The sequence below is a fragment of the Miscanthus floridulus genome, chromosome 18 (assembly GCF_019320115.1).
Source record: "Miscanthus floridulus cultivar M001 chromosome 18, ASM1932011v1, whole genome shotgun sequence".
Lineage (NCBI taxonomy): Eukaryota > Viridiplantae > Streptophyta > Magnoliopsida > Poales > Poaceae > Miscanthus > Miscanthus floridulus.
Window position 1 is genome coordinate 9,553,908 of NC_089597.1, and position 20,730 is coordinate 9,574,637.

Here is a 20,730-nt window from a genome sequence, read left to right on the forward strand (position 1 = left end):
CGGTCGTTCAGGATAGAACCAGACCACACGTAGAAATTGCTCGCCACATTCAGGTTCAGAGATGCAGAGTAGAGGGCAGTTGAAACGCCAATAAACTCTTGCCTGCCCTCTCGATGATGACCAGTCGTGTCATTTTATTACCAACGCGTGTCCGTGATAGTTGAATCGAACTGAATGCAAAGCTGAAAGCCTGAAACATGCATGTTTCATCTCGAATCTCTTTTTTCTGATCGATCAATCTGCAAGCAGTCTCTGAAACATGTTTCTGCCCCTACTAGAACGTACAATTTTAGCCGTCAACAATTAGGTTTTGGCTAAACATGCGTGTTTTATTTACACAAGCGTCACATATATGCTCTGAAGGCAGTAGATATACGCACGCTTCTTCAGATAACATGAGATGCCATGGGCATATCTCCCTCTTCCTCTGAATGACCGAATGCATCAGCATTTTCAGCAACAAGAAGGTTTATAGATTAAGATTTGGCGACCACTGGTTTCCCACATTCAATCTTTGGATATCATGTTTCTGGGTACTTAATTTTGGATACAGATCAACCTAAACCGAACCAACAAATCAGATTGGCGTGCTTGACAGGACAGAGGCGGCCACCCAGAAACCTGCAACGTTGCTACGTTGGCATTAGCTACAACAAAAACCTTGATGCCACGCTTCCTTGGCAACAATTGGTGTGATAAATACAAAAGGTACATGAGAAGCTATCATGACAGGTTCGACGTGCCACTGTCCATGGCGTCCAAATTCAACTATTCATCTGAGTCGATCACTTCTTCGAAATCATAGAACGGATGGGCCTGCATATATAGGAAAACAAAGAAAGAAGGTACTCCGAGTCAGTTGATTTGTTTCCCCCACTCCAGATTGATTGTTTTCCATATTAAGAAATAATAACTCCAAGTCTCACATCACAGAACCAAGTACTCCTGAGTATATTGTTGAGGATTGAGTCACATACCGCAGGTCGAGGCTTTACAGCTTCAAAGCTATGGAAAACAGGGGTAGCAAAATCAGGTGGATTAAGGACAATATATGCTCCACGATTGTTATGCCGCTCCTCTGAAGCCTATACAAGGTTCAGAAACAAAGAGTTAACACCATATTATCATCATAATATGCAAAGGATACAAAAAAAGGCAGAACTTATATATGAGTAAATCTCTTACAGAACTTGCAACAAAAAGCCAGGAAGGGATTCAATATCGAAGATGAACAGCAAAAATTTATCACCTGAAATTGTGGGTAGTCTGGTGCACTGAAGAGAGTAATTAGTTTCCCACATTCTACTTCGTGATCAATTGTATATCCATTATCCATTCCTAAGAGATCGTGTCGCTTGTCTCTTGCGTCTGGACCTTCATGTGACCTGATGATTAGCTTTGTTGAATGAAAAGATGAAGTAAGCATGTGAACTTAAAGCAAATACAGTTTTACCATGATGCTAACTTTCAAATATTATTATGGAGCATTAGAGCTAAATGCTCAACGGGCTGCGGGACAAAACATACCATTACCAACTGACCGAGTTCAAAGATAACCATTGATACTAAGTAAGCCATATCATTGAACACTAACACAAAAGAAATTAGAATCATGTAACTCACTTCAAGTATGTTAATAAGTAATATCTCACATTCACTGCATCAACATATTAGGTGACATCTATACCACACAACAATTTTCAAAAAGAGAAACGCTGGATGTTACTGCATGCTTGTCACCTGAAGCTACTAAGGAGTTTTATATAATCCTCAACTAACCACAGACTAGGCCGGGGGTATACACATACAAATCAACCTATAACGCCTTCTTTGTGGGCACCATCAGATTTGCAACATGAAATAGAATTTGGAAATAGTGAGCTCTCATACGTTGCAATTTTTTCATATGATTGATTGTTCTTAACAATTTGAAATATAACAGGAAGAGTAATAAACGAAACAAAACGAACCTTCAAATGATTTGTCCGCAGAAACTGTTGAGTGATATCTGGACCCCAAAGCAAACCGATGCCTCGTTCTTTATTCGGTGAAAGACCCATCTGCAAGGAAGGGTCGGACCAGAGCACATCCCCAGGGATCAAATTTGAGCCTTCCGAAGGAGGGTCAAGAACAGTTCTCCTTGCTTTCAATAACTCATCCAAGGATCCAAGTTTCATGGCTGTGACATCAACAGTAAAATCCGCCTTGTATTTGTGACCCTTCTTTCTTTTTTTTGATCTCTTTGATGGCACTACAATCGTTCCACGGAAGACACCTCCGTGTGCGGTGTACACGCTTCCTGCTATTATTGTCGCTAGAGGAAGGTCCTCAAAACATCTTAAAAACTTTCGATAAACTTGAGGGCCCTGATCTTTGTATTTAGTCATTACCTCCTTCTCGAAACCATATACTGACGTGCAGTATTTGGATTCGTGGTTTCCTCGGAGAAGGAACACACAATTAGGGAGCAGCACCTGAAAGAAAACAAGAACCAATAATTAGCAACCATTTATGTTGTTACCCTGTTTGATTGTTGAACTGAAAGTTTTTATAGATCACTTTTAGAATGCCAAAGGAGGACAAGCATGCTTGTGCGAGTTAACAGCCCACTGTCTAAATATATATCACATCATTGATATTTCAGCCGTTGAATGCTGAGGAAACGAGAACAGGTGCTCCCAAAAATAAATAATGTGTGGATCAAGACTCATAATTCTATGTTGATTTCATTTAGTTGCATATTGTGCAAAATGAGCAAACTTATGACTGCTATTAAGTCCAATCCAAACAAAGGGGATACATCATTATTCGTTAGAGTCAGCACTGCCATGAAAATAACTCAGCTAGCTTGCATTACCTATGGAAAATCTATTAACTGTCTTGTTATCTATTGTTATATAAGTCCAATCCAAACAAAGGGGAGACATCATTATTCGTTAACTCAGCCAGTTTGCACTACCTATGGAAAATCTATTAACTGGCTTTGCTATCAATCCATCTACGTCCATAAATCTAGCAGATTCAACAAAACAAAAATGGAATCCAAATATGATTGTGTGAGTTAATAACAGTCAAATGTCTAAATATATATCACATCATTGATATTTCAGCCATTGAATGCTGAGGAAATGAGAACAAATACTCCCAAAAATAAATAATGTGTGGATCAAGACTCATAATTCTATGTTGATATCATTTAGTTGCATATTGTGCAAAATGAGCAAACTTATAACTGCTATTAAGTCCAATCCAAACAAAGGGGAGACATCATTATTCGTTAGAGTCAGTACTGCCATGAAAACAACTCAGCTAGCTTGCATTACCTATGGAAAATCTATTACCTGTCTTATCTATTGTTATATATAAGTCCAATCCAACCAAAGGGGAGACATCATTATTAGTTAACTGAGCCAGTTTGCACTACCTATGGAAAATCTATTAACTGCCTAGCTATGTATCAATCTATGCCCATAAATCTAGCAGATCCAACAAAACAAAATGGAATCGAAACACGCATGAAGCTTAACAACGAGTTGGAGGATCCGCAGCAGAATTCACCTTCCACGCGAGTAGCAGCAGGAAGGTCTCGAGGCCCCAGGCGCCGCGGTCGACGTAGTCGCCGTTGAAGATGAAGATGCGGTCCTCGGACGGGAACCCGGCGTCGCGGAGCAGGAAGATGACGTCGTGGAGCTGGCCGTGGACGTCCCCGACGACGACGACGGCCTGGCCGGGACGCGGGTCGACGCGGACGAGGTTAGGTTCGCGGTGCAGGATGGCGGCGGCAGCCAGGACCAGGCGCTGGACCAGCGCGGCCGGGAGCACCTCCGGGAGGTGGTCCGTGCGGAGGTGCCGTGAGCACCAGTCCAGCGTGGACGCAAGCCCCGCCACCCAGTCCCGTGTCAGCGCGCCGCCCTCGGGCCACTTGACCACCGGCGGGGCCGGTGTCGGGTCCGGGGAGGGATCCGTCGCCGCTGCGGCGGCGGCGATGGCGATGGCATTGTCGTCGCGCTGCGACATGGCATGGGCTAGGCTGCTAGTACCCTCCGTGTAGTCACTGCATGAAGCACGTGTACCTAAAAAATACAAGGTCAGATAGAGCATGCTACATGCATAGTACATGAGAAATAAGGAAGGTTATCATAGAGTTACCTAGGACTGGAACCCTCTGCTGGGAAGGACCAGAACATCCTCCAAATCCTACGACTGGAGGTGGTGGAGGAGGAGGTGGAGGCACACCCTGGTGGACGTCAACAACTACATCTGTGGTCGGGCGGCATGATGCTCGGCGAACTCCCGCCAAGCAACGTTGCCCCAGTCGTCGAAGGGCGGCAACCAACTCAAGCCTACCAACCGTTGGCGGGGTCTGCTCGAACCTCTGGGCATACGAAAGCAGCTCGTTGCCCACGTCACTGCAGATATCTGTCTACAAGCCGGGCATGTATTGTCTCATGTATTACCCTTCCTTTGCAAAGTAGGGATAGACAACGTAGTTAAGAAATTCGCTTACCAGCGCATGGAAAGCAGCTGGTGGCTCCATCACGAACGTGTCGGTGATCTCGGCCTTGTGCGGCGCGGCCTCTACTGGCACGGGGAAGCAACGGACGCGTGTGGCTCCGTGGAACCAACGCAAGTACTCTTGGTACGTGCCCTCGTCGAATGGCCCACCAAGGTCGTGCACGTCGGCGGCAGCCTGTGCCCAAGCGTTGACCCAAAGCACCATCCTATCCACCCACGATTGCTCGAACGCTATACCTTGACCTTTCCTTGAATACCTACAATATAATTAATAATAAATAACACTATGACAACATATAGAGGAACAGTTAATGGAACAAGACTTACCCGTGGGACCCGTCAAACTCAAGTCGGGGAAGGGGAAAGACCTGCGCACAGCCAAACTGACGTGCCACCCGCTCTGGACAATATGGCTCGACGAAGATGTCGAACACCAGTCGTTTCCTCGTGCACCACAGCTCCTGGTCTCGGTAGCACAACTCCGACAAGCCACGCGGAGCACGGGCATGTATGTCAGCTGTTGTGTACGGGGTCCACCGAACCCTGTTAGCTGTGAGCTGGTCCAATGCAGCGACGTACGCATTGTACGTGCCTCTACCCGTTGCCCACCTAGGCTGCAAAGAGCAACAAATTTGATGAAAATTAAAAGCATAATAGTCAGATGCATGAACAAATAGATGAAGATGGTGTACTTACGTCACGGGACAACCAGAGTGTGCCCATCGTTGGGGCATCAAGCTCATCGGCCTCACCAAACAGGTCGAAAACGTACACCTCGTCGGCGTACGGCTTGTACGACGACAGGGTCGGCCTACCGATGTCGAACCGCTCGAACGACCACAACATCAGCAACAACGGACAACCAGCCAATGTACCTGTCGACGTCCTCCGAGTGCAAGCGTCACACAAAGCCCGATACGTAGCTGCAAGCACTGCCGAACCCCAACTGTACTGGGGAATCGCCTCAAGTGGTGCGTACGCTATCTGTGCCGCGTAGTGGACGAAGTGCCTGTCGACGGTGTCGTGGTGGGAACTGGTGAAGAGTACCCAACCAAACAACCAAAGCAGGTACGCCTCCAAGTGTCGCAGCACCCTCAAGTCGTCCTCGTCGTCCGTGAGCCTCTCCGCACGGAACTGAGACAACCAAGCCTTTGGAGGCCCGTGGCGGTCGTGGAAGCCTAACTGCTCAGGCTCTCCCTCCGCCGGCTGCAACACACCGTCGAAACGGTGCAGGAGTTGCTCGTCCCAGTCCGCCGGCACGACAACTGGGCCGATCGGGGTACCGTCGAGAGGTAGACCGAAGAGCATGGCGACGTCCTGTAGAGTGACGGTCATCTCACCTATAGGGAGGTGGAACGTGTGCGTCTCCGGTCTCCAGCGGTCCACCCAAGCAGAGAGGAGTGCACGGTCCACTGGAAAACGCGCACTCATATGCCTGTGTCGCTCAACCAGGCGTGCAAACGGAAGCAGACCAGCAGCACGTAGACTGTAATGGGAACAAAATTATAGATTAAATAATTGTAACAAGTACAGTTGTAACGTATAAGGTACGAATTAAACAAACCGTGGAACCCAGCGGTGGTCAAGTAACCACAACTTGTCGTGGGTACGAAGACGTAGGGCTGCGGGAAGCTGCCCGTCCTGCAAGTTGGAGCGGTGCCTCTGGTCAACAACAGGGTCGATAAGCTCCATGCCGGCCATCCTACAAAAACAAAGATTTTTTTGAAAATACAAATACATATTAACAAGTACATTCAAAAGGCATAATAGTCGAAACTTAAATATTACACAATACAATAAAGGTCCCAACATAGAATAATACATAAAATTTTACATGCCCAAACTAAAAAATTACACATGAGAGTCCCAAACCAAAGACTTGGCCTTTGCAGACTACAAATTCGACGAGTGACCCATTGCGAGGAGAGCATTTTGACCAAGAGTCACTACCAACACGCCAAAAGAAGTTGGAGGACTGAGTGGAGACAATGATATGTGAGTTGGGAGATGCTAGAGAACCAGTGAGGGTAGCACCATAGTAGTAGAGCTCAATGTTTTCAACAACTAGCAGTGGTGGAGATGAAACCTCAATACCAGTGAATACGTCAAAAAGAAAACATGTTGTTGTTGGAGAAGATCACATGGCCAAAGGAAGCACCCCTAAATGCAAACTTATGCAAAGCACTTGGTGGATGGTTATTTTCGTAATCGCTAGAAAGCATAGGAATCTGAGAGCAAAGTAATGTATCTTCTTGGCTGGCTTAGATCAGTGATGTAACATGGGCGTTTGGATACAGAGGTGTTTCTGGCAACATTTGGAAAAGGGCGAGGGGAGCAGAAAGAGACATTTGGGTTGAGGAGGAGAGGCGGAAAGAGTGTGTACAAGGTAGATTTGCATGGGTAAGATGAGAAGGCAGAGTGCCAGGGGTGGCAGGTGGCTGCAAAGGCAAGAAGATCAGGGAAGGACCCCAACAATTCAACAATGGAGTGCAGCAGGCCATCTGGGAGGCCTGCCCAATCTCGAAGCTTGGACATAACTTGCAGGCAAAAGCAACTTCTCTGTGTCAAATTTGAACCCCAAGCAAACACATTAGTGGATTGAACTTGATGGAGTGAAGAGAATAAAGCTGGTACTTTATAGGAAAAATGGCTAGTGCATATCGTTTCTTAAAATGTCAATCCTAAGCACAAGAATGCAGCTGAACAGAACATGCAAAATAATACTAGTCACAAAAATAAACGTGTGATTCTTGTTGTGTAAAACCATGGTTGGATTACATGGATAAGGTGCTATGATAATGCAGTAATGCTTAGGAGTGTGTCTAGCCTTCTTGCAGTATAAAGTCTTAGTATGTCGCTTCGATCAATAATTTCAAAGAGCCAGACCAGTATAATAACTTAACACGATCTATAGTATTTTATCATCACAGTTATCATATGAGCCTATTCGATTACAGAAAAATAGCAAAAGCATTGCTTTCCTACAATTTAATAATGGATAAAAAGGTAAGCTAACACAATAAAAAACTGTTTACTCCTCTGCACGGAGTAAGCATTGCTTTCCAGATCAAATGTAGTTTGATCCAAAAAACATCAACTACAATCACCACAAGATGCCCTTAATATTCTATTAGTCTAGAACCAGATCAAATCAAATAAAAATCTGTTTACTCCTCTGCACGGTAAATGGAGGCCAGTCCCTACCCTTTATACAGCAGTAAAGTAAGAATACCAAGGTTTAAATGCCTCTAGTTCATTCAAGATCTCAATACTGGGAAGAACCAAGCAGTGCTTAGAAACCCAGCGCAAGCGTTCTTGCATTAGGGTTAGGGAATTAGGGGATCCGCACAAAACAATGGGGGCGGAGGCGGAGAATGGTAAAGATGTCGGACGAGCAATGAGCGTATAAGGCTGACCGGCGGACCGCGAGCGGAGGCAGACCAGTAGATGGTGGCGCGGCGGCGAGGGCCGCCTCCGGCAGTCTGGCAGTCCTTGGAGCTTCCGTGACTGACTGCCTAAACTCTCCACTGCAACTGAAGCTTCCGTGTGTAATAGAGAGGCTTTGACTGGGCTGGGCTAGGCACCTCGGGCCTCTGGGCTGCTACTGGGCCGCGTGATTTGACTAAGTATGAAGTGACTTAAAAATTTACCAAACTGCTTGTTTATGATTTGTCTTGCCAAGAAGATTTGCAAATTAACCTGGGATCTGCACTCAAAGTATTCTATTCTATGGCTAATTGATATTTCTGGAGCATAAGAAAACGATTTGTAATATGACTACTGAAGGTTCTTCTTTGCATTGACTTAACCATTCAACTCAAACTGTTGATTTCCAAAAAAAAAACATCAAACTGTTGATAACAGACTCTGTACACATTTACATGCACAAAACAGACTTGTCTACAGAGTTTGTAGTAAAAGTAGTAAGTGGATACAGACCCAATACATACTTACATGGACCAAACAGAATACATTACAGATTTTTTTTAGTTCAAGTAAGTGACTGGAGACCCTGTAAATATTTATACTCGTTATTAGCCCCCAAAACTCCCAAAATACACTACTTTATTTGCCGAGTGTTTTTTTTTTACCTAGTGTTTTTAGTGTAACACTCGGCAAAGAACATGTTCGCCGAGTGCCCGAGGGAATGCACTCGGCAAATATAAAAACACTCGATAAATTTGACGTTTGCGGTAGTGATAATTATCCTTCAATATAAGAAATAAGTTTAATTAGACAATTAGGCATTGGCTCTAAACTGATGAACATAAAAAAATTAGAATAGAACGTACACGACGACTGAAGTCCTGAACGGATGATGAATGGTGATGCCTGGACGTGCTGCAGATAGGATCACAGGAAGACTGCAGTCTGCAGACAGCAGATCGGAGAGCGTGGACCTCAACGTCGGACGGAGGTGCCTTCATACTTGTCAATCCCGTTCCCGTGACCATTCCGGTTTATCTATTGGAACGGAACCTACCGATACCGGTGCATTCCGGTGTACGGTTCCGGAGTTCAACTTATTAATAATATATATATATATATATATATATATATATTGTATATCTATAAATTAGTACATTTAGTAAATATGAACGAGACAAATATGAAGCACAATAATTGTAGGCCCAACAACAACCCAAGACGTAGCTCTGTTGGCCCATAAAAAAAGCCTACATCAATCCAAAGAAAGGGTACATCGACGCATTGGCTGATTCGCCTAGAAGAGCTCCGCCCCAGGCTGAGCATGGCGCGAGGCACACAGGCGCAGCCGCCGCACCGTCCTCAGATGAGCCGCCGATGCCGTGTACCTCCGCTGGACCGTGAGATCTTGGAGGCTGAAGCTGTTACCGGCCTGCAGTCCGTCCGTGTCTCCTGCGCCGTGTGTTTTTCTTCTTTATTTTTGCTGATTTTTTTCTTCTCTGATCTTGAATATTCCCCCTCAATCTTTGCTGAGGCAAGAGATAGTGTATCTCGATGGCTTTCTTCCTGTCCCAAATTAGATTGCTTCCTCCTTGATTTCTGGATTTGGATTGCAGACGCCGGTATCGACGGCACTGGCAGTTCCGCCCGGAATGGCCGAGATTGGCCGGAACTGTCCGAGATAGAAGCCGGTACGGGATACAAGATGTTCTGTACCGTTTTAGTCACCGGTACGAGGCGTTTCGGTACGGAACGGAATTGATAACCATGGTGCCTTTACGGCCAGGCGGCGGGGGTGCGGCGGCGGCACTATCGTGAATCTTGAATCGTGATCGCGGTCTCGCGGATTGCCCTCGGCACCTCGCCCCTCGCCCCTCGAACGGTCACAGTCAGACCCCACAACTCCCAGGTACACAGACTGTTCGGCTTCCTACGTAGTACATGGGTTGATAGGCTTGGACCGTATTATACACAGAAGTATTTTTGTTTTGCACCAAACATTGAGTAGGGCCATGGCCACTGTTGCCCCCCCCCCCCCCCCCCCCCCCCCTGCCTCGGCCAGTGACCTGCTATGTCTGTCGATGCTGGTCGCTGCGTCAGCAGCTTGTTCCTGACCAGTTTCCCCACCTGATGTTAGCATCTGTAATAACACTAGTGTTTCAACCTCTGATGATGGCATCCTGGTTTCCTATGGGTAGATCCTTCAATCTCATTTTCTAGAATGCCATGGTCTGGGCGGCGTGTTGGAGCTAGGGTTGTTGCGTAGGGGATAGGAGTGGGACGTCGGAGGGCGAGACCTGATATAGCCTGGTGATGAGGCTGCGACGCCGTGCTCTGCGTCGGGGAATTATGAACGAGAGTGAGCTAGGACGCCAAAGAGCGAGAGAGACTTAACTCAATCTCTGGCTAATCTTCATTAAGCAAAATTGTTCAATATTTATACACCAATCCTAACAAACCTTGGCTAACATTAAGGGATAACGCGCTGAAAAGCGTCCAGGTGCATCGAGCCATCGATGGTGACCGCGCGCTGGCGCACCGTGCCGCAGTCCACCGTTTAGCCACGGCTCCTCTTGCAGCGCTAGTAGACATTCCCCACCATGACATCACTCCCCCCTCGATGAACAGCTCGTCCTTGAGCTGGAAGGAGGGAAAACGAGTCTTGAACTCTTTGAAGGGTTCCCAGGTAGCCTTGGCATTGTTCATGTCCTCCCATTGGATCAGCACGTGCCAGGCACCGCGACACAGCTGCGCGCAGGGCACGTGCTGGGCGGTGTAGTAGGCGCCCGTTGTGGAGCAGCGGCAAAGCAGGTGGTGCAGCCAGCGGGGTTCCGCGGAACAGCTTCAGCATGCCGACATGGAACACGTCGTGGATGCGGGCGCCGTCCGGTAGATGTAGATGATAGGCGACTTGATCGATACGCTCCACCACCTGGAACGGACCGGCGAAACGCAGGCTGAGCTTGCCATGCGCTCTCGGCACCAAGGACTGCGCTCGGTGATGAAGAATGTGGAGCCACACCCAATCGTTGACGGCGAACTCCAACTGCCGATGATGAACGTCATAATGCTTCTTGGTGTACTCCTGGGCCTGTAGCAGACAAACGCGAACGTCCGCAAGGAACGAGTCGCGTTCGTGCAGTAGGGCGTCGACCGAGTCGATGTGCACTGAACCCGCAGTATAAGGCAGTAGGGCGGGTGGAGGCCAGCCATACACTACCTCGAATGGAGTCATAGCAGTAGGGCGCCGAATGATAGGAAGTGTTGTAGCAGTATTCAGCCAAGGGAAGCTAGTCGAGCCATGCGCGCGGCCAATCGCCGGTGATGCACCGCAAATACATGGCAATTGTCTTGTTCACTACCTCGGATTGGCCGTCTGTTTGCACATGAAAAGTTGTGCTCATCCGTAGCTTGACGCCGGTGAACTTGATGATGTCGCGCCATACATTCCTAGTGAACACGGGGGCGTGGTCGCTGACAATTGAGTTGGTGAAGCCATGGAGCTTGATGATGCCGTCGAAGAAGGCTTTGGCGACCAAAAGTGGCAGTGCAGGGGTGGCTCAGCATGATGAAATGAGCATGCCTGGAGAACTGATCAACCACGATCAATATGACGCTCTTGCCATGGACGCATGGGAGGCCTTCGATGAAATCAAGCGCGATGTCCGACCAGACCTTGGACGACACGTCGAGGGGTTGGAGCAGACCTATGGGCTGGAGGGTCTCTGTCTTGTTGCGCTGACAAGTGAGGTAGGTGCTCATGAACTCACGCACTAGCCAGGGATCATGCTTGATGAAGAAGTCCTGGTGAAGGCGCTACAAGATTTTCTACATGCCCTCATGGCCCGCAGAGTGCGCCAACTGGAGGACCACCGGGAGGGTGGCAGACGTTGTGGGCACAAATAAGTGGGAGTCACACAGGATGAACCCATCAACAGCATGCCATAGCTCCCCCGCGATCGGCGACCATGGAGTCACGGAGGGCGCAAAGGTCCACATCATCTTGCAGCTCACGACGGAGGTCCTCGAAGAGCTTGAAGGAGGTACTGGTAAGCGTGCTGAGGTGTGCGTTGTCATCCCCCATCGGGACAAGCATTAGCGATGGTGTTGTGGTGGCCTAGATGGTACCCAACGGTGAAATCATAGCTGAAGAGCTTAGCTTGCTCACCCACTGATAAGCACTGATCGAGCATGAACTTGAGCGCAGAGATCCTTTCGGATGAGGAAGTGATGGCCCCAAAGGTTGGGACGCCAATGGCGAACCGCTTGCACCGGCCCGATCAATTCCCGCTCATAGGCGGCAAGCTTCAGGTGATGAGCCACGAACAGGCGACTGAAGAAGGCGAGGGCACCGACGCCTTGATGGAGGACCGCCCCAAACCCATACCCCAAGGCATCATAGTCCACCATGAATGGCCTATTGAAGTCGGGCAGATGGAGGACGGGGGTGGTGGAGAGTGCGCACTTGAGGGTGTCGAAGGCCATGGTTGCCTTGGGAATCTAGGCAAAGCCCTCCTTCCTGAGCAGCTGGGTGAGGGGCGCTGAAATCGCGTCGTCATCCTGGATGAACCACCAATAGTACCTGGCGAGCCCGACAAAGCCACGTAGGTCACACACACATCGCGGCTGTGGCTAGGAGGTCACGGCTTCAATCATCTCACGATCCATGGCGATGCCCTTGGCCGAGATCACATGGCTGAGGTATGCCACTGGCGATGTCGCGAAGGAACACTTGGCACGCTTGAGTTGGAGTTGGTGATTGCGGAGTGCGGTGAGGACCGCATTGATGTGTTGCAGATGTGATGACCATGACGGGCTGTAGATGAGTATATCATCGAAAAACACTAAGACAAACTTACAAAGGAATGGCCAGAGGATGGAATTCATTAAGCTCTAGAATGTTGCCGGCACATTCGCGAGGCCGAACGGCATCACCAAGAACATGAAGTGGCCCTCATGGGAGCGGAACACTGTTTTCTCAACATCACCAGCATGCATCCGCACCTGGTGGTACCCTGAGCACAAATCCAACTTGGTGAAGAAGCGTGCCCCATGGAGTTCATCGAGCATCTCCTCGACAACAGGGATTGGGAACTTGTCCTTGATGGTCTACTGGTTCAAGGTGCGATAGTCCACACAAAAATGCTAAGATCCATCGTGCTTCTTGACGAGAAGCATGGGCACAGAGAACGCTGATGTGCTAGGCCGTATGATCCCTTGTTCGAGCATGGCGGCACCCTGTATCTCTAGCTCATCCTTCTAGAGCTGTGGGTATCAGTATGGGTGCACTACTACCAGCGCCGTGTTGGGCAGTAGGTGAGTGCAATGATCACAGGGCCATGCCGGTGGCAGCCCCTGTGACTCAACGAAGACATCCTCGAATGTGTGCAAGAGCCGGTCAAACATGGCGGGCTCATTGCTGCAGAGAGAGTGAAGGCGCTGCGTGGATTGGATGTCGTGCCGAGTGGAGCCGATGCCGCGCCAAAAACCCGATGGCCCTTATGCCAAAATGCCATGCATAGATCATTGAAGTCCCATAAGATGGGGCTGAGCGTTTGGACAGGAACATGACGCCGAGCACCATGTCATAGCTATCGATCGAGATGGAGTAGCAGTCAATGGAGATCACCTCATTGATGATATGGACCCCAACATCGCGAGCCAGGCCACGGCGAGTGACATGGTCCCCGTTGGCCATAATGACGCCAGATCCGGGACATGGGTGGCTCTGTAGTCCAACACGGCACGCCACATCGCCAAGGATGTAGTTATGTTTGAACCGTAGTCGAGGAGGGCAACGAACTGCTCATTGCCGATGGTGATATAGAGTTGTATTGTGTCCTCGGTGTGGATCCTCACAATGGCAATGAGGGAGATCATCGGTGTCTCAGGGTCGAACACCGGCTCCTCCTCGGCCACGGGCTCGTCCACCTCATAGTCCGCCACTTCTAGGTAGAAGGGTCGGAGGCACTTGTGACCACGAATGTAGTGTTCTTCACAATTGTAGCAAAGGCCGAGCTTGCGGCGGTGTCGAGGAAGACGGCTGCAGGTGTCCCTGACCCCCATGGAGACCGCCAATGTGGTCGGCACACCCGGGGGGCGCCCCGTGGTGTGAGCAGGCCGTGGTGGCAGAAATGGTAGGACGTGCATCGTGGACGCATGGCGGCGTTCGTAGGCATGCGCCAAGGACATGTTGCACTAGAGATCTTGAGGATCATGAAGCTCCACATCGATCCGAATGTGCTTGGGTAAACCCCCCATGAACAGTTGCGCCTGCTGGTAGGGGGTTAGGTGGCCTGCGTGTGCCAAGCGAGCCTGGAATGCTTCCTAGTACGCTTCAATGGAGGAAAATGGTAGGCACGTGAGGTCCGCCAAGTGGTTCATCCAAAGTGGCGGCCCAAAGCGGTGGTGGCAGAGACGCTTGTATTCCTCCTAGTCGGGCTATGCTTGTCATGTGGAAGGAGGCGAGTCAAACTCCGTCGGCTGTGGGCATCTGCTGAGCAGGGAAGAATTGCTCTCATCGGTTGATCCAGCAAAAGGGGTCATCTTTTCCATCATAGGCCAGGAATGAAAGCTTGTGGTAGCATGGTACACCGGCACCCGCCAACTTTGGTGGGTCATTGGGAAGCAGCGGTGGCATGTGCATGGCCACGGAGGGTGGTGGGTGGGGGATGTGCACCACCAACAAGAAGGATGGAACTAGCGATGGCGAGTGCGGAAAGGGATTTGAGTGATCGACACTAGCAGCGAGGGAACCACCGGCTAGGTTACCGCCGGCTGGTTGGTGAAAACCTCCGAGATGACGGTGCTAGTGGCCAGGAGCTGCGGAACACCCTTGTATCCCAGCATGCCGAAGGGAATGAGCGGCGGAGTGGATGTGGTCGAGCGGTTCTCGACCTCTATGATGCAGGTGGCGAGCTCGCCCATCTGGCACTGCAAGCCATAGATGGCCATGGTGAGTGCGGTGAGCGCGTCGGTTGGAACCTGGGTGAGTGGAGGCTGCGAAATGGTGAGCGGCGCAGTGGTGATCACGGGAGCAGATGGGATAGGAAGTGGCGCGGCAGTGGTGGTGGTGGAAATGACGGCGGCTGCAGAAGTGTTGGCACCTGACATTGCTACCAAATTGTTGGAGCTAGGGTTGTTGCGTAGGGGATAGGAGTGGGATGCTGGAGGGCGAGGCATGATAGCCTAGCATTGACGCTGCGATGCCTGCTTGGCGTCGAGGAATTGTGAATGAGTGTGAGCTAGGGCGCCAAAGAGCGAGAGAGACTTAACTCAATCTCTGGCTAATCTTCATTAAGCAAACATGTTCAATACTTATCCACCAGTCCTTACAAACCTTGGCTAACATTAAGGGATGACAGTCATAAGACTCACATTCCTAAACCATCGGATCCTGATAACTACACACGTGCGCTGAAAAGCATCCAGGTGCATCGAGCCATCGCTAGTGACCGCGCGCTGGCGCGCCGTGCCGCGGTCCACCGTTCAGCCACGGCTCCTCTTGCGGCACTGGTAGACATTCCCCACTATAACAGGGCGACTCTGCGAAATGTGATAATGTTCTTGCCGAACTTCTTTCTGCTTGCCCAAGTATCGTCCTCCTTCAGCAAAACCCACATGCTGTCTTCCCAAGTGCTGCCAAGCTCTGGACCTTTCTCCCTCGCTGCCTCAATTCTCAGCAGGCCCTTGACGCTCATGGCAGCTCTGGAGGAATCCTTACTGCATTAAAAATTGAATGTTAAACAAGCGGATGGATATCCCTTACTACACTAACAGCTCTGCAAGCCCTAGACACTCATGGCAGCTCCAGATCAGCATTTTAGTTACTCCTCTTACTCTCTAACTTCTTTTACTCTATCACTTACCTTGAGCTGCTCTTATATAAATAAATCCTTAGTCATAACGAATGTTGTGCTCCAGCTAATCCTGACCTCCGTCCCTCTTTCCTTGCCGAATTAAAAGACATTGCTCCATTGATGGACATCCCTTGGCTCATTTATGACCTCTGTCTCATTGAGCTGCCCCTGATCCTTGTTAGACAATATGTGATAGAATCATCCAATTTATAAGAGCACAAGTAATGGCTACTGCTGGGACAGCTGCCCACGTGTACTTGAGCCCATATAAATCTGGTAGTCTTTCGAGTACTACGAAGGGCCTCGATTAATCAACATCGCAACCAAGATCATACATGGTTAAGCAACAACATACATCACACATATATGGAGTTCGCAACGGAAATAGATCACAAACCAAGTTCACAAGTAGTTATTACAATACCAGGTTCAAATCCAATAGATAAAGCAACATAGTTTTGAAACAGCTACATTAACATAAGTTCAAATATATTGCCAGTACGATAACAGCCTCCATAAACAAAAGCATGAGGGAGGTATATAAAGATCATGACCGAGCCCACCGGTCTCTACTCATCACCATCCATAGCTGGACTAAAGCACGTGATGCAGTAGCCCTCATAATAAGTATCACCTGCAACAACATGAGAAATAGAATCCTGAGTACTCAGTTGTACCTAGCTAGAGTTACCCGACAGGAAAAAAAATAAAATGACTACAAGGATATGGAAGGCTTTCATAGTGGAGTAAGCTGGATAGCATGAACATGCAAAAATAGCTACAAACATAAGTCCTTGTTTTCAATTTTTAGCCGCAATTATCAGTGGCTATTTAATACTGTATTCTGTGTTTGCACTATCCTGCATCAAACATTTGATTAGAGAGAACAACAGTAGTAACCATTTATATTCCACATGTCAACATCACGTTCCATTTATTAGCAAGGGCAAGTTTCTCACTATCCGGGAGAGACGGTGATTTGAATCGATTACATCCAGCTAGGTAAAGCCCGTATCACACACCTGTACGAATCAGATCATTAGTTCGCGTTGGATAACCATTCACTTCTATTCGGTGGTAAGTTTGGACTGCTTCGCAAAACTCGTGATCTTGCATCCTCACATGAACTGCCCGTAGCAAATATGGTCTTGGATCAGTCCCATCCCTTCAATGCTCCCCTCCAAGGAATGCTAGCAGTCGAGTACTTAGCACGAACGAACTAATCGGTTTCACGGTCGGAACGAGTTATCTGGCCATTATGTGAAGGTATGTTCAATGTCGACCAAGGTCCAAGCAACGAAGCGGTCCTTAAATGACACAGGCGGGATCAAATACAGGCCAAGCCTGCCTAACAACAGCAACAAAGACAACACCGGATCCCGCCCGGTCTCCATTTCTCAACCTTCACATGATTCATATAGGTAAACAAAGAGATACATTACCATCCTACATCTTGCCGGTGGCATGAAATCACCCCGCTTCTATCGGTCTAAGCATGGCTAAGCATAAAATGATCCTTACTAGTTGGAAGGTTGTAGGTAATTATTTCTGGACAAGGTGAGATATGCAGCAAAGGGTTCCATTCAACTCCTATCAACCTAATGCACAATATATATAACATATAGACTCAAGTGCAACTTAAAATAGAGATAGGAGATGGCATAGAGATGCTCTGGGGCTTGCCTCGGACGAAGTTGGAGGGACCGTGGTTAGGGCACACCGGCAGCTGTTCAGCGACCTGTTCGCCTTCTCCGGGCTGCTGCTCCTGAGGGTTCTCCTCCACGACCACGTACTCCAACGGCGGTGCTCCCTCCTCTGATCCTATATGCATGAGTATGTTGCATAAATAAAAAGGAATACACATGGGATGCAATTGCAGGATGACATGATGCAAAAGCAAGAGTGCTTAAGTGCAGCCCTATACATATGAAACAAGTTTATTAAACATACAAGACATAGGGGCAAGATGGTGATCAACTTTTAATTCTTTTTACTGAGTACGTGCATATCTCTTCTTCGGTAGAGAAGGCAAGTTTTAACTTTCACTAAGCAACTAATTTCTGGTATGATTATCATAGCAACAAGATCATACAGCCTTTCACAACATAAGTAATTTATCACACAATAGAAAAGATTAAAAACTAGTCTAGCTGAGTACAATTGAGTACTCATGGTTCTATTCCCATGTTGTTGCAGGTGATACTTATTATGAGGGCTACTGTATCACTTGCTTTAGTCCAGCTATGGATGGTGATGAGTAGAGACCGGTGGGCTCGGTCATGATCTTAATGTACCTCTCATGCTTTTGTTTATGGAGGCTATTATCGTACTGGCAGTATATTTGAACTTATGTTAATGTAGCTGTTTCAAAACTATGTTGCTTTATCTATCGGATTTGAACCTGGTATTGTAATAGCTACTTGTGAACTTGGTTTGTGATCTATTTCCGCTGCGAACTCCATATATGTGTGATGTATGTTATTGCTTAACCATGTACGATCTTGGTTGTGATGTTGATTAACTGAGGCCCTTCGTGGTACTCAACAGACTACCGGATTTATATGGTCTCAAGTACACGTGGGCAGCTGTCCCAGCAGTAGTCATTACTTGTGCTCTTATAAATTCTATCACACAATACACCTACTCAAACAAGTGGGATACCCCAACCCATGAGCATCTAGATCGTGTGGTGATTAGCCTAGCCTGGGACGTCCTCCTTCCCAACACAAGTCTCTCTTCATGCACTCGTACCATGTCTGATCATGTCCTTCTAAAAATGGAAATTTCCACTACTGTCCCAAAATCCATCGTTTACCGTTTTGGAAATTCTTGGATGCAACACCCTTTCTTCATGGAGTCCATCGCGAATGCATGGCACTTCCCTCACCCTCCTACCCACCCCACGCTGCCATTGTCTGTCGGCTTAAGCGCACAAGGGCGGCCACCAAAGGTTGGCTAAAACACTATGGTTCTTGCTCCCAGTGGGAGAATGATTGCAAACTTGACCTCCGCTTACTTGATGCCATGGAAGAAATCTGCCTCCTCACCGCATCTGAACGGACTCTTCGATCTGTTGTGGTGAAAGTCCTGGCTCATACTGTTAAAGAAAGCTCCTCCATTGGAAGCAAAGGAGAAAGGTGTGTGCCACGCTTGAGTGCGATCAAACACCAAATATATCCATGCTTGTGCCACTCAGCGCCTATGGAGGAATAATATTCTAGACCTTGAGCATGATGGATGTGTGGTCACTATGCATGTACAGAAAGTGCAAAATCTTGTAAACTTCTTGAGATACCTCCTTGGCACTGCATGCACACCTGTTTGGCACTTCAATTTGAATTCCATTTACACCAGAATGCCCCTTTCAACCTTTTTCTGAAATCTCCTATGCCATTTGGCAAATGCACCCCACTAGCCCGGGACTCGACGGTTTTGGGCCATCTTTCTACAAGTTTGCCGGGCACGTGGTCTCTCCCACCATTTTTTCTCTCTCTTCCAGCAGGCTTTCCACTCCCATAGTGCTGAGCTGTAGCATGTCAATTGCTCATTCATTATTCTCATTCCAAAGAAAGCCTCTGTCCATACCCCTTCTGATTTTAGTCCCATCTCTCTTCAGAACTACCTCATGAAAGCCGTATCCAAGGTCCTGACCAATTCTTATAGCCACTCATTCGCTTGCTCAGTAAGCAGGGATCTGTAAGAGTGATTGGAATGATTGATTGTATTCCATATCTTGTACAGAAGGTACATATAGGCAGCCGGGGTGGCATGCAAGCCAACCGAACAGGCACGAGATTACAGCCACAATTAAGGGAGAACCTACTATAATTATATTATGCTAACACTCCCCCGCAGTCTGATCGGGAGCATGGCGAACATTCAGGCTGGATCGAAACTTGAGGTGGGGAGGCCTTTGGTGAAGACGTCAGGCGTACTAGGATGTCGTAGGGACATGAAGGACCCGAACTTGTCCAAGGGCGAACCCGCTCCCGAACAAAATGGAGATCAATCTCAACATGCTTCGTGCGCTGATGCTGGACTGAGTTGGTGGAGAGATAAACAACACTAATCTTGTTGTAGTAGACCAACATGGCGCAGTGAGGGGGGTGGCGAAGCTCAATTAGTAACTAGCATAGCCAAGAAGCTTCAGCGACACCATTTGTCACGGCTCGATACTTAGCCTCTGCACTCAACTATGAGACTTGTATACTGACTGTGGTGGTCGCGGTGGCCCCCCCTGCACCCGCTGGTGGTGCCCTGCCAGGACCTCACCCGTCCTTCACGCATCCGTGGGTGTGTACCGTCCAGATGTGGCTGTATGACCGGTCTAGGCCGCATCCATCACCACCTAGTGTTGGGCGAGGACTGGGACACCAGGAGGCCATGCGGAGGGAGGTGTAGACGTCCCCCAGGCACGGTGGTGCCGAAGGTCCAGGGTGCTGCTGGGCGAGGCGCAGTGGTGATGAGGGCAGAGGGCGGCGATGGTGGCCGTGCCTCATGCTCGATCTCCTCCAGCAAGAGATGAGTCCGAGCCTCCACAAAGGTCTAGAACGGGCGATGCATCTTGAGGATGGACATCCATGTGGCGGAACTGGCCGTTCAAGCCACAGAGGAGCGTGAGGACTATCTGCCGATCGCCGATCGGGTCGCCGAACTTGGCGAGGGAGGTGGCCATGGACTCGAGGCGGCGGACAGTAGTCGTTGATGTTCCGGGAGCCTTGACGGAAGTTGTGTAATTGTGTCTCGAGGAGGAGCGCACGAGACTCGCGCTGGCTGAGGAACTCGTCCTCGAGATAGCACCAGGCACCACGAGCGGAGAGCTGCCGCAGCATCAGCGACTACTGCAGGTCATTGGAGACGGTGCCATAGATCCACGTCAAGATGGTGCAGTCCGTCTGCACCCACGCCGGGCGCGAAGGGAAGGACTCAT

The 20,730-nt window shown here is 48.7% G+C and overlaps 1 protein-coding gene across 3 annotated transcripts; it reads right to left on the reverse strand.

The window, feature by feature from the left end:
- Positions 1-432: 432 nt before the first annotated feature.
- Positions 433-8,032, reverse strand: LOC136522279 (serine/threonine-protein phosphatase 7 long form homolog). 3 transcript variants are annotated; one of them, XM_066516112.1, is made up of 11 exons: positions 7,932-8,032; positions 6,080-6,217; positions 5,212-6,001; positions 4,843-5,129; positions 4,508-4,772; positions 4,150-4,423; positions 3,559-4,073; positions 1,971-2,474; positions 1,250-1,396; positions 978-1,085; positions 433-816 (listed from the first exon to the last, which is right to left on the reverse strand). In XM_066516112.1, the coding sequence occupies exons 2-11, from the start codon at positions 6,214-6,216 to the stop codon at positions 769-771; spliced, it is 3,075 nt and encodes a 1,024-aa protein (XP_066372209.1). In that variant the 5' UTR covers position 6,217; positions 7,932-8,032; the 3' UTR covers positions 433-768. The 3 variants fall into 3 exon arrangements, 2 of the variants coding, with proteins under 2 accessions (XP_066372209.1, XP_066372210.1); XR_010775831.1 differs by lacking the exon at positions 433-816 and having other exon boundaries at positions 1,250-1,374; XM_066516113.1 differs by lacking the exons at positions 433-816; positions 978-1,085 and having other exon boundaries at positions 1,250-1,385.
- Between the last annotated feature and the right edge of the window lie 12,698 nt (positions 8,033-20,730).

Coding starts and splice junctions, on each gene's coding strand:
- LOC136522279 (XM_066516112.1), bottom strand. CDS start 6,216: ATGGCCGGCATGGAGCTTATCGACCCTGTTGTTGACCAGAGGCACCGC. Junction 5,130..5,211: donor CACTCTGGTTGTCCCGTGAC/GTAAGTACACCA, acceptor TGCTCTTTGCAG/CCTAGGTGGGCAACGGGTAG. Junction 4,773..4,842: donor GAGTTTGACGGGTCCCACGG/GTAAGTCTTGTT, acceptor ATTATATTGTAG/GTATTCAAGGAAAGGTCAAG.